Source organism: Jaculus jaculus, chromosome 3 (genome assembly GCF_020740685.1).
Source record: "Jaculus jaculus isolate mJacJac1 chromosome 3, mJacJac1.mat.Y.cur, whole genome shotgun sequence".
Taxonomy (NCBI): domain Eukaryota; kingdom Metazoa; phylum Chordata; class Mammalia; order Rodentia; family Dipodidae; genus Jaculus; species Jaculus jaculus.
The window spans coordinates 13,182,671-13,194,748 of record NC_059104.1 but is presented as its reverse complement, the minus strand read 5'-3'; the positions used below and the strand labels follow the sequence as shown (position 1 = coordinate 13,194,748).

At 45.5% G+C, this 12,078-nt stretch overlaps 1 protein-coding gene across 18 annotated transcripts in view; it reads right to left on the bottom strand.

Moving 5' to 3' along the window:
• Dock9 (dedicator of cytokinesis 9) overlaps positions 1–12,078 on the bottom strand; it is a 362,490-nt gene that overhangs the window by 88,913 nt on the left and 261,499 nt on the right. For all 18 annotated transcript variants that reach the window (XM_045145642.1, XM_045145649.1, XM_045145646.1 and 15 more), the window contains exons 28-30: positions 3,679–3,825; positions 3,391–3,474; positions 1,642–1,753 (exon numbers count right to left, since the gene is read on the bottom strand). In XM_045145642.1, the coding sequence (XP_045001577.1) occupies positions 1,642–1,753; positions 3,391–3,474; positions 3,679–3,825 (343 nt within the window). The remainder of the gene's footprint in view (positions 1–1,641; positions 1,754–3,390; positions 3,475–3,678; positions 3,826–12,078) is intronic.

The following is a 12,078-nucleotide window of genomic DNA, read 5'->3' as shown; positions in this document are numbered from 1 at the left end:
ACCCCAGATGCATATGCTGCCCTTAGTATGTCTGGCGTTAAGTGGGTACTGGGGAATCGAACCCAGGCCGGCAGACTTTGCAAGCAAGTGCCTTTGACCACTGAGCCATCTCTCTAGCCCTGCCGCTACCTTTCATTTCCTGCTTTCTAAGCTTTCATTTTTCTCCTTAGCATCTCTAGTGTCCAGCCGTTTCGTGTATTTCACACATACAAGATACTCAGGAATTTTCACCCAGGTTGTTGCAGAGGGCGTATTTGTCGACCACATAAATGTGGCCAGCAACAGGGCCATAATTCCCTTTCTGGGTGTTCATAAATCAATCAAAAAGCTTTCTGTCAATGTCAGTGTCTGTGGTGGTGGGGGGAGTTGGGGTTCTGTCTGCATAAATGTCATATGTTTCTCTGAAGCTCAAAGGCATCCAACCGCTTTTCTATTTACTACAAATAAACCTGAGTAGACACGAAGCCCTGTACTCCATAAATATTTCCCGCCAGACCTGGCACACCAATTAGTCTGATGCGATCTACTCAGGGAAGACAAAAGCTCTCTGCACTCAGCTCTCTTCAGGCTTAACAAGGAAACACAACACTTCATAAAGACAGCATGCAGACATAAAAGCTCACGAGGAAGCCATGTTGCTTGGATTAAAACGACTGCTGCCACTGTGAACAGGGCTATGGAAATGATGGGATGCATTCTGGGGATAAGTTAGGGCTTTTGAAGAGTTCCTTTACTTCTCGGGCTGGAGAGATGGCTTAGCGGTTAAGCGCTTGCCTGTGAAGCCTAAGGACCCCGGTTCGAGGCTCGGTTCCCCAGGTCCCACGTTAGCCAGATGCACAAGGGGGCGCACGCGTCTGGAGTTTGTTTGCAGAGGCTGGAAGCCCTGGCGCGCCCATTCTCTCTCTCTCTCTCTCTATCTGTCTTTCTCTCTGTGTCTGTCGCTCTCAAATAAATAAATTAAAAAATTAAAAAAAAAAAAAGAGTTTCTTTACTTCTTGAAGAAACAGCACAGCAAATGTAGTGATCTCAAGAGCAAGGGGCCTCCCTGGGATATTACAGCGATGTCATCAGTACATGGAAAACAAATGCACTGTTTACTAGGAATTTAAAAAATTGATGGAGTAGAGGATAAAACGCCCAAATGAACAGCACATGGAAGTGGTTCTTCACTTGCATTCTTTTTCGTTCAGAGGAGGAAAATGCAAGGAGCCAGCATCACAGTCCAAACCTACCTACAGGAGGGTCATTTGACTCCACGCTTGGTGAAAGTAAAGCTAATTCGCAAGAAAAAGGGGAAAGCAAAACAAAAGTAAACTACAGTAAATAAGATGGATTTCCATTATTTAAGCAAAAGACTTTTTTTTTAAAGAAAAGCTGTCATGATCTGTATTCTGGTAAGAGCCAGAAAGTACACTTCATAGCTGGCCTGATCTGTATTATCCTGTCAAGTTTGATGAAAAGTAAGTTTCCATGTAATATCGTATCAACACCTTTTGAAATGGAAATTTCACAAAGAAAAAGTCTAACTCATTACTGAAAACAACCAAGAAGCCCCAGGATAATGGCTGAACCCATTTTGCTCTTACTAAAAACGAATGGTTCTCTTTGTGAGAAGATTGGTAAGAGGCAGAGAGGGGTTACCTTGGTATCTTTGAACCCTTCCTCTTGCAAATGGCATTGGTAAGTTCAAAGGAATGTAGTGTTCATGGCTGCACACCACACGGAGAAATTCAAACTTGTATTCAAAGAGGGTCTGTAGGGAAAAAAAAAAACCCACAACTTTGGTTATAAGTTAAAAATCTCACTGGAGGGCTGGAGAGATGGTTTAGTGGTTAAGTGCTTGCCTGGGAAGCCTAAGGACCCCGGTTCGAGGCTCGAATCCCCAGGACCCACGTTAGCCAGATGCATAAGGGGGCGCATGCGTCTGGAGTTCGTTTGCAGTGGCTGGGAGCCCTGGCGCCCCCATTCTCTCTCTCCCTTTCTCTCTGCTTCTTTCTCTCTCTCTGTCGCTCTCAAATAAATAAATAAATAAATTAATTAAAAAAATAAAATCTCACTGGAATATTGTATACAGGATCATGAATAAACGGGTTGGGTGAGCTAGAGAGATGGCTTAGTGGTTAAGGTGCTAGCCTGAAAAGCTAAAGGACACAGGTTCAATTCCCCAGTACCCATGTGAGCCAGATACACAAGGTAGCACAAGCGTCTGGAGTTTGTTTGCAGTGGCTGAAGGCCCTGGGGTGCCCATTCTCTCCCCACCACCTTGCTTCTTTTTTTCTCTCTTTCAAATAAACAAATAAAATATTTTTAAAAAAATGATTGGAGGGTTGGAGAGATGGCTTAGTGGTTAAGCCCTTGCCTGTGAAGCCTAAGGACCCTGGTTCGAGGCTCGATTCCCCAGGACTCACGTAAGCCAGATGCACAAGGTGGCGCACGCATCTGGATTTTGTTTGCAGTGGCTGGAGGCTCAGGTGAGCCCATTCTCTCTCTCTCTCTCTCTCTCTCTCTCTCTCGCGCGCTCTCTGCCTCTTTGTCTGTCTGTCTGTCTCTCTCAAATAAATAAATTAAAAAAAAAAAAAGGTTGGAAACCATACAGCAGACCTTTTGGTTGCACTGGCCCCTGGGAACTGACTGCTCCATTCCATTCTCCAGAATGTAGGAGGGCCTCAGGGGTTTGTTTGAAAATCGAGATACATCCTATTGTTTTAAACAAAGATCAGCTGACTTTTAGTTCCTCCTATGTCTATAAAGGACTTGAAGTGGCTTTATACTTAACAAACTCAATATAATTGGGGATGGCTCAGTAGTTTAAGGCATTTTTTTTTGCAAAGCCTGGGGGCCCGGGATTTAATTCCCGTCACTCACAAAAAGCTGAACCCCAGAAAGTGGTACAAGTATTTTGTGTTCTGTTCACAGCAGCAAGAGGCCCTGGTAACCACTCCCCCCCCAAAAAATAAATAAATAAAAAATTTAAAATTAAAATATTAATCAGTCAACGCTTAAAAAAAAAGTAAGAGGGCTGGAGAGATGGCTTAGCGGTTAAGCACTTGCCTGTGAAGCCTAAGGACCCCGGTTCGAGGCTCGGTTCCCCAGGTCCCACGTTAGCCAGATGCACAAGGGGGTGCACGCGTCTGGAGTTCGTTTGCAGCAGCTGGAAGCCCTGGAGCGCCCATTCTCTCTCTCTCTCTCCCTCTATCTGTCTCTTTCTCTCTCTGTCTGTTGCTCTCAAATAAATAAATAAAAATAAACGACAAAAGTTTCAAAAAAAAGTAAGCAAAGGAGGGTGAGCTGTGCCTCTGGGACTGAAAGAACATTCTGACAATACATCAGGGCGGGTGGGCTTCCAGCTGCGAGCCAGCTGTGAGGGACGGCTCCCAAGAGCCACAGTACCTTGGGGTCTCCAGGAGCAAAACAGCTGATGTAATTGTTGATCTGCTTGAAGACGAAGCCCCGGTCCATGAAGGTGAAACATCTCTGTGGAGGAAAAGACCACCCCGGGCAGAGGTGAGCAGTTCAGGCCCAGGCTCTGCAAGACCAGAGTTCTAATTCATCCCCTGGGCGTAAGGACGCGCCATCAACGTGTCCCAACGCCTGGTCTAGTCACCCCCCTGCCGAGCAGCGATTTAGCAAGCACACTGTGGTCACAGTTGATGAACCCCTCTCCCTGGAGGTCCCCACCTTGATGAACACAGCCAGGCTGTGATTGGCATTCTTAGACGCCTCTGGGTTATCTCGAAACTTCTGAGTGACGTGTGGCATCAGCATGTTCACGAGGGTTTCCACTGCGTGGTGATAAGATGCTGGGAACCTCTGGTTCCTCAGTAACTAAAAAGGAATTCAAAGCAACACTTGTTATTATTATTCCTAATATTTTTACTTATTTGAGAGAGAGAGAGAGAATGGGAGCGCCAGGGCCTCCAGCCATTGCAAATGAACTCCAGACACATGCGCCACCTTGTGCATCTGGCTTATGTGGGTCCTGGAGACTTGAACCTGGGTCCTCTGGCTTTGCAGGCAAGCACCTTTATCACTAAGCTATCTCTCCAGCCCAGCATTTATCATTTTTTAACCTCCCAAGTGTTGGAGGGGGGAAAAATCCTATCTCTAAATCCATTAAGAAAAACCCAGAGTTCTAATCTAATTTGTTTAAAATTTAGATAAAATGAGTTATTCCTCTTTCTCTCAAAGTATCATACAAATGGTCCAAGTATGTCAGATAAGTACCCTGGATCTGCTTTGACAATTAATAAAGACCACCTCAGACACAAATGTGGCGATTCAGTCTCTAGTCTCCACTTGTAGATTCTGATCCAAGAGCTTGGCAGGGAAAGGAGAAGAAATCTGACTTTCATTTTATTTTATTTTAAACTGAGCATCTTTGATGATTCTGGTGTTAGCATCTCTCTGACACCTTTTAGAAAGCTCTGCCCCAGGCTTAAGATCCACATATCCTCACTAAAAATATGCACATGTGGAAAGACATGTGACCACTTTAAAGTCTACACTTTATACAACAGTCTCTCCTGTCACTACTGCTTACTGGAAAAAAATTACCACGTACTCAGCAATTAGCTACGTCTACCACTGCATATCTCCCACACTGTGAGGCACTTGTATATTCTTCTCTCCCTCCCCCCGAGGTAGGGTCTCACTCTGGCCCAGGCTGACCTGGAATTCACTATGGAGTCTCAGGGTGGCCTCGAACTCACAGGGATCCTCCTACCTCTGCCTCTCAAGTGCTGGGATTAAAGGCGTGAGCCACCACACCCGGCCACTTATATATTCTTATGCACTTTCTCTTGAGTTCTTGTAAGATCCCTATGAGTTTAGTCCCCCTCTTGCCGAGGGCCAAAGAGGTTAGGTAAGGGTACGTTTATGACCCAAACCCAGGTCTGGCACGAATCCCACGCTGTGCTCTTTCTGATGTGAGATCACACTGCTCCTTCCCTAACCCCATAAGCAGAGCAAGAGGAGGCGGGGAGGGTGCTTATGAAACAATTCCAACAGCCACAAGAGCAAGGTCTTATCACCCCATGTTACAAATGAGCAAACTGAGGCTTTGAGTTCAGTCAAGAGTATACCTTGAACAGTCTTCCTTCTCTTCTCTCTCTTTAATGTATAATTTCATTATTGACAACTTCTATACTTACAGACAATAAGCTACAATAATTTCCTCCCTACCCCCGCTTTCCCCTTTACAACTCCACTCTCCATCACATCCCCTCCCTCTCTCCATTAGTCTCTATTTCATTTTTTACTTATTTATTTATTTTAATATTTATTTATTAATTTATTTGAGAGGGCAGGAGATAAAGAGGGAGGAGTGGGAGAGAGAGAGAGAGAGAGAGAATGGGTGCATCAGGGCCGTCAGCTACCGCAAACAAACTCCAGACGCATGTGCCACCTTGTGCATCTGGCTCACGTGGGTCCTGAGGAATTGAACCAAGGTCCTTTGGCTTTGCAGGAAAACACCTTAACCACTAAGCCATCTCTCCAGCCCCTTCTCTTTTATTTTGATGTCATCATCTTTTTCTCCTATTATGAGGGTCTTGTGAAGGTATTGCTAGGCACTGTGTCTCTTTATTTTTTGAAGTAGGGACTTGCTCTGGCCCAGGCTGACCTGCAATTCACCATGTAGCCTCAGGGTGGCCTCGAACTCATGACAATCCTCCTACCTCTGCCTCCCAAGTGTTGGGATTAAAGGCGTGCGTGTGCCACCACGCCCAGCTTCTCTCTTTTGGCAAAGGGACCCCAGGGGTACACATAGCTGCCCAGCCAGATTCGACTTCCCAATCTAGTTTGCAGCTGGATATAGGCCTCCTGGCTCCATTCTGTGACCCTAGAAAGAGCTACTTGCTGGCCATGTTCCGTTCTTTTCCACCTTTAGAACGTGCTGAGGTGGTGAGCCAGGCTCTCCATCACGGGGAGGAGGGGAACACCCTGGGCTGGATAAGTGGTTGAGTGTCAATGACCTTGGGGAACAAATTGCTCCTTCTCTTCAAACTGCCTACCCTCTCCTAATCATCCACAAGACGCAAGTGGCCCTTCTGTCAGCTTCCAGCCACTATTATTCCAGTCCATTGCAGAATGTCATCAAGCAGGTAGTACTTTGTAAAACTGGAGTCAGGACCCGGCTATTTCAGACAGGACACCACGCGTTGTTTTCGGCCTTAAATAACAGACTCGATTAGGACCACAAAGCACTAGCTGTCCCTAACTCTAATTCTCAAATCCACAACAAGAAACTCCTTAACCTTACAAAGACTCAAGTGGCGGGTTCCCATAGGTGCTTCTTTTTATGTTCGCTTTTCACTGACTCAAGCAGCCGGTGAGGGAGGATCAAATTATACAACTATGAAGATGTCTTACTTTCAAACACAGAACAGTTTGCTCTTAAGATTCAAAGGGATTTTGTTCCCTATGGACAACCAATCCTTCTGTGTCCTGAGTTGTTAACACACCTTGGGTTACGTTAGATCAGCTTCCAGAATCTCCGAGAAGGTTAACTAAACATCAGGCAGGATTCCTTAGTCCCCGAGCTGACCACTCCTAGGAAAGTGGCAATCCCCCTCCAAAGAAAAAAATTCCTGTGGCCTTCCAAATTGGGTTGACTCTGTCTATAAAAGCCAGGAAAAGTGTCTGAAGAACTCTGTCATGAATGGACAGTGTATATGTGGGGTAAGCCCATTAATCAGTATTATTATCATTAAAAGTGGGACCTGTAAACACACAACCTTCTGCTTTTATATAGTGGTGGCAGCTATGAAGTATCCTTGCCAGGACAGTGTTGAACCTCTGTCTACAAGCAACTGCAACTGCACAGGCAACACAAGGAGAAAAGTCATACCGGGCAGCCCCATGACATGGGTTACAACCAGCCGAACCAGACTGTGGGAAATTCTGCTGAGTACATCACCCACGGTTGTCAGTGCACAGTGAATTGAAAAATAAACAACTGGAGAAGGAACAGTTTGAGGATTATAAAATAACAACAAACCCTGAGAGGGTACATCAGCCAACTATGACACGTGGGCTTCATTTAGATTCTAATTCAGCCTAACCAACTGCCAAATGACATTTTGGGGGCTGGAGAAATGGCTGAGTGGTTAAGCGCTTGCCTGAGATGCCTAAGGACCCCAGTTCAAGGCTTGATTCCCCAGGATCCATGTTAGCCAGATGCACAAGGGGGTGCACACATCTGGAGTTCATTTGCAGTGGCTGGAGGCCCTGGTGCACCCATTCTCTCTCTCTCTCTGCCTCTTTCTCTGTCTGTCACTCTTAAATAAATAAAAATAAATGAAAAAAAGATTTTTTAAATGACATTTTCAGGACACCTGGGGAAAGTAAATATAGATTGGGTGTTAGGTGATAAGAAAGACACATTGCTAATTTTGCTCAACATAGTAGTGGTTTTTAAAAGCTTCTTGTCAGAGATGACGTAGTATAAGAAAAGGTCCAGAAAGCAAGAATGGCAAAGAAATAGATAAATAACTATTTAAGCAGAACTGTTAACAACATGAGATTTGTTGTACAATTCCCTCTACTTCTGTGTTCATTGGAAAATTCTACAATAAGGTATTATTTTTTTATTTTTAAAATTTATTTATTTTTTCATATGAGAGTAGAGAGAGAGAGAAGAGGGGGAGAATTGGTGTGCCAGGGCCTCTAGCCACTGAAATCCAACTCCAGATGCGTGTGCCCCCTTGGGCACTTGTGCCACTGTGTGTATGGCTTACACAGGACCTGGAGAGTCAAACACAAGCCTGTAGGCTTTGCAGGCAAGTGCCTTTACCGTTAAGCCATCTCTCCAGCTTGGTACTATTTTTTAACAAAATAAGCCTCTGCAGCAAATGGTGTTGGGAAAACTGGATATGTATCTATAGAAGGATGAAAACAGATCCTTCTATCTCTCCATGCACAAGAATTAAGTCCAAATGGATTAAAGACCTTAACATCAGACCAGAAACTCTAAAACTGCTAGAGGAAAAAGTAGAGGAAACCCTTCAACATGTTGGTCTTGGCAAAGACTTTCCGAATACAACCCCAATTGCTCAGGCAATAAAACCACAGATTAATCACTGGGACCTCATGAAATTACAAAGATTTGGCACTGCAAAGGACACTGTGAATAAAGCAAAGAGGCAACCTACAGAATGGGAAAAAAATCTTCACCACCAGCTATATATCTGATAGAGGATTAATATCTAGGATATATAAAGAACTTAAAAAGTTAACTAATAAGGAATCAAACAAGCCAATCAAAAAATGGGCTATGGAGCTAAATAGAGAGTTCTCAAAGGAAGAAATACGAATGGCATATAAGCATCTAAAAAAATGTTCTACGTCACTAGTCAACAGGGAAATGCAGACTAAAACTACATTGAGATTCCATCTCACTCCTGTCAGATTGGCCACCATCATGAAAACAAATGATCATAAATGTTGGTGGGGATGTGGAAAAAGAGGAACCCTTCTACACTGCTGGTGGGAATGCAATCTGGTCCAGCCATTGTGGAAATCAGTGTGGAGGTTCCTAAAACAGCTAAAGATTCATCTACCATATGACCCAGGTATAGCACTCCTAGGCATATATCCTAAGGACTCATCTCATTTCCTTAGAAGTACGTGCTCAACCGTGTTTATTGCTGCTCAATTTATAATAGCTGGGAAACAGAACCAGCCTAGATGTCCCCCAGCTGATGAGTAGATAATGAAGATATGGACATTTATACAATGGAGTTCTACTCAGCGGTAACGAAAAATGAAGTTATGAAATTTGCAGAAAAATGGATGGATCTGGAAAGGATTATACTAAGTGAGGTAACCCAGGCCCAGAAAGCCAAGCGCCACATGTTCTCTCTCATATGTGGATCCTAGCTACAGATGACTGGGCTTCTGTGTGAGAATGAAAATACTTAGTAGCAGAGGCCAGTAAATTAAAAAGGAGATATAAAGGGAAGAGAAAGGAAGGGAGGAGGGTACTTAATAGGCTGGTATTATATATATGTAAGTAGAATGATTGAGATGGGGAGGTAATATGATGGAGAATGGAATTTCAAAGGGGAAATGTGGGGGGGGAGAGGAAGGGTATTACCATGGGATATTTTTTATAATCATGGAAAATGTTAATAAAAATTTGAGAAAAAAAAAAAAGCCCAGTGGCTGGAGAGATGGCTTACCAGTTAAGGTGCTTGTTTGCAAAGCCAAAGGGCCCAGGTTTGACTCCCCAGGACCCACGTAAGCCAGATACACAAGGTGGCACATGTGTCTGGAGTTTGTTTGTAGTGGCTAGAGGCCCCAGCATACCTAGTCTCTCTTTCTCTATCTGTCTCTCTCTCAAATAAATAAAATATTTAAAAAGAGCTCAAAAATGATGGACAACTTACATCCCAGCTCATCAGTGACGCAATTTAGTGACTAGGACATGGCCATTTGGGGCCGTGGGCGGGGTAGGGGTGCTTAGGGAAGCTCTCTTATTAGTGACAAATGGCTATGGTGAAGAATCCTAATTTGACAATTAAAAAAAAAATCTTGTGCTGGGCGTGATGGCGCATGCCTTTAATCCCAGCACTTGGGAGGCAGAGGTAGGAGGATCGCCATGAGTTTGAGGCGACCCTGAGACTACATAGTGAATTCCAGGTCAGCTAGGCTAGAGGGAGACCCAACCTCAAAAGCAAGCAACAAGAAGAAATTTCCTGGCTCCATACACGAGCAGCTCCAAGGAGAGGAGAAGGGACAGCAAGAGACGTCTGACCAAGCAACCCCTGCCTGGCCTCCGAGCACAGCTGCGCCACCGTGTGCACCTCTGTCTTGCTGCTGGTGCAGGGTACTGACTGGCACCTGTCCTCACAGGACCATCTGCAGGGCATCCTGCCCCTCACCCTGCTCTGAGCTGGCTGCTCAACCCTGGCCACCTGACTTCTTCACTGAACGGGCTTCACCCTGAAGAGCCAGACCCGGCCTTGCCACCAACTCCCCCGTGGGCATTGCTGTTACAGCCAGGACAGGTGGAGACCCAGTGACGGGCTCCCTACGCCCTGGCTGTCTCGCTCTGCTTCTTGCATGAGGACTCTGTAACCATCTCCAAAGGCCAACTTCTGGGTTCGTTACAAGACTGCACCAGGGCCAGAGGCCTCTTTTCTGTGGGTTATTTAATGCACTATGTAATAAATAAGGCTTTAGGGAATAAACTCCTTTTTCTTCCTCCGAAGTAATGGGATTGAGAAGAAATTTGCAAATGAGACTCACCAGCATGCTGAAGTTTCTTTTTAGAATCAGCATGCCCTCATTACTACCCCTCTTTTTTTCCTCTTTTTTATTAAATGGAGCCAGAGAATTGGCACATCAGGGCCTCCAGCCACCGTCTTTGAATTCCGGACGCACGTGCCACCTTGTGTGCATGTGCGACCTTGCGCAGGCATCACCTTGTGTATCTGGCTTATGTGGGACCTGAGGAGTCCCACATGGGTCCTTAGGCTTCACAGACAAACACCTGAACTGCCAAGCCATCTCTCCAGCCCATCACTACCCCTCTGGTTCATTATCTTGAACTTCTTTGCTTCCTCCTTCCTTCTCATACGTTGCATTCTTCTAACCGAGTTCCGGACCCCCCACGTCCACTTCCCTCTTTGCCCAGCTGGCTCCCGGGAACAGTGCCACACACCTCTGCCTGCGGGGAACATGCTGCCCAATGGACCTGCCACTGAGTGCTGGAGTCTACTGCTGCACCTGGCCGCCCTTGCCTGGCAGGGGTTGTCCCGAACCGATGGCGGAGGGTGACAGGGTGGTAGAACTCTGCTTTTGGCTTGGAGGTTTTCCAGAGGCCTTGCTCACCTTTGCGGGAGCACGCATACACGCATGTTCACATGTGTATGTGTGTGCATGCAAAGACCAGAGGTCGACTTCAGGTGTCTTCCTCAATCTACCTGAGTTTTTGAGACAAGGTTTTTTTTTGTCGAAACTGGAGCTCACTGCTCTGGCTAGACCAGCTAGCTAGTGAGCCCCAGGGAATCCTCCTGCCTCCATCTCCCCAGTGGTAGGGTTACAGATACATACCAGCACGGTTGACCTTTTATTTTTTTTTAAACATGGGTGTTGGGGATCTGAACTCAGATCCTTATTCTTATATTCCCCCCCCCCACAAGGTAGGGTCTCACTCTAGCCCAGGCTGACCTGGAATTCACTATGTATGTATGGCCTCGAAGTCACAGTGATCCTCCTACCTCTGCCTCCCGAGTGCTGGGATTAAAGGCGTGCACCACCACGCCCGGCTTAGATGCAGACTTTTCAAGCATGTTTGGCAAGCTTTGACAAGGGTTGTAACAACCACAGTCAATCAAGAAGACAACCTGATTCTCTCATTCTCAGTCCCCCTTGCCTAGACCCCAACAAAGGCTATTGTTTCTCTACAACTTTCCTTTCCTAGAGTATCAACTAAATGAGCTCATCCAGGTAGCCTTTTGTGTCTGATTCTTTTACTTCAGTACCTCTGAGCTTTATCCACATTGCTGCAAGCATAGGTATTTTGTCCTTTTTATGACTAAGTGGTATTCTATTATTTGGAGTCACCACAGTTTGTCTATCCATTTACCAGCAGTAAATGGCTGGGTGGTTTCCACCTCACTGTTATGAATAGAGCTGCTGTGAGCATTTGTGAACAGGCCCTTGTATGGATGCCTTCATTTCTCTTCAGTAAATATCTAAAAGGGAACTGCTGGGCTGAATGAATGGTTCTGTCTTAATGTCTCTTATTCATTCATTACAGCACTCAATCCCATCCCCAATCCTACCTCATTCCTCCTAAGGCTACACACTAGAGAAATTACTACAAAATGTAATTTCAGATTACTGAAGTAAGAGGGAAGGAAGGGAAGGATGAAAGGAGACAAAAAAGGAAAGAACACAGGAAGGAAGAGACAGAGAGAGGGAGGAAGGAAAGAAAATGCAGGCTCAGGGGACTTGGAAATGGCTTAGCGGGTGAGGCATTTGCCTGCAAAGCCGGAGGACCCTGGTTCAATTCCCCAGGACCAACATAAGCCAGATGCACAAGAGGGCACATGTGTCTGGAGTTTGTATGCA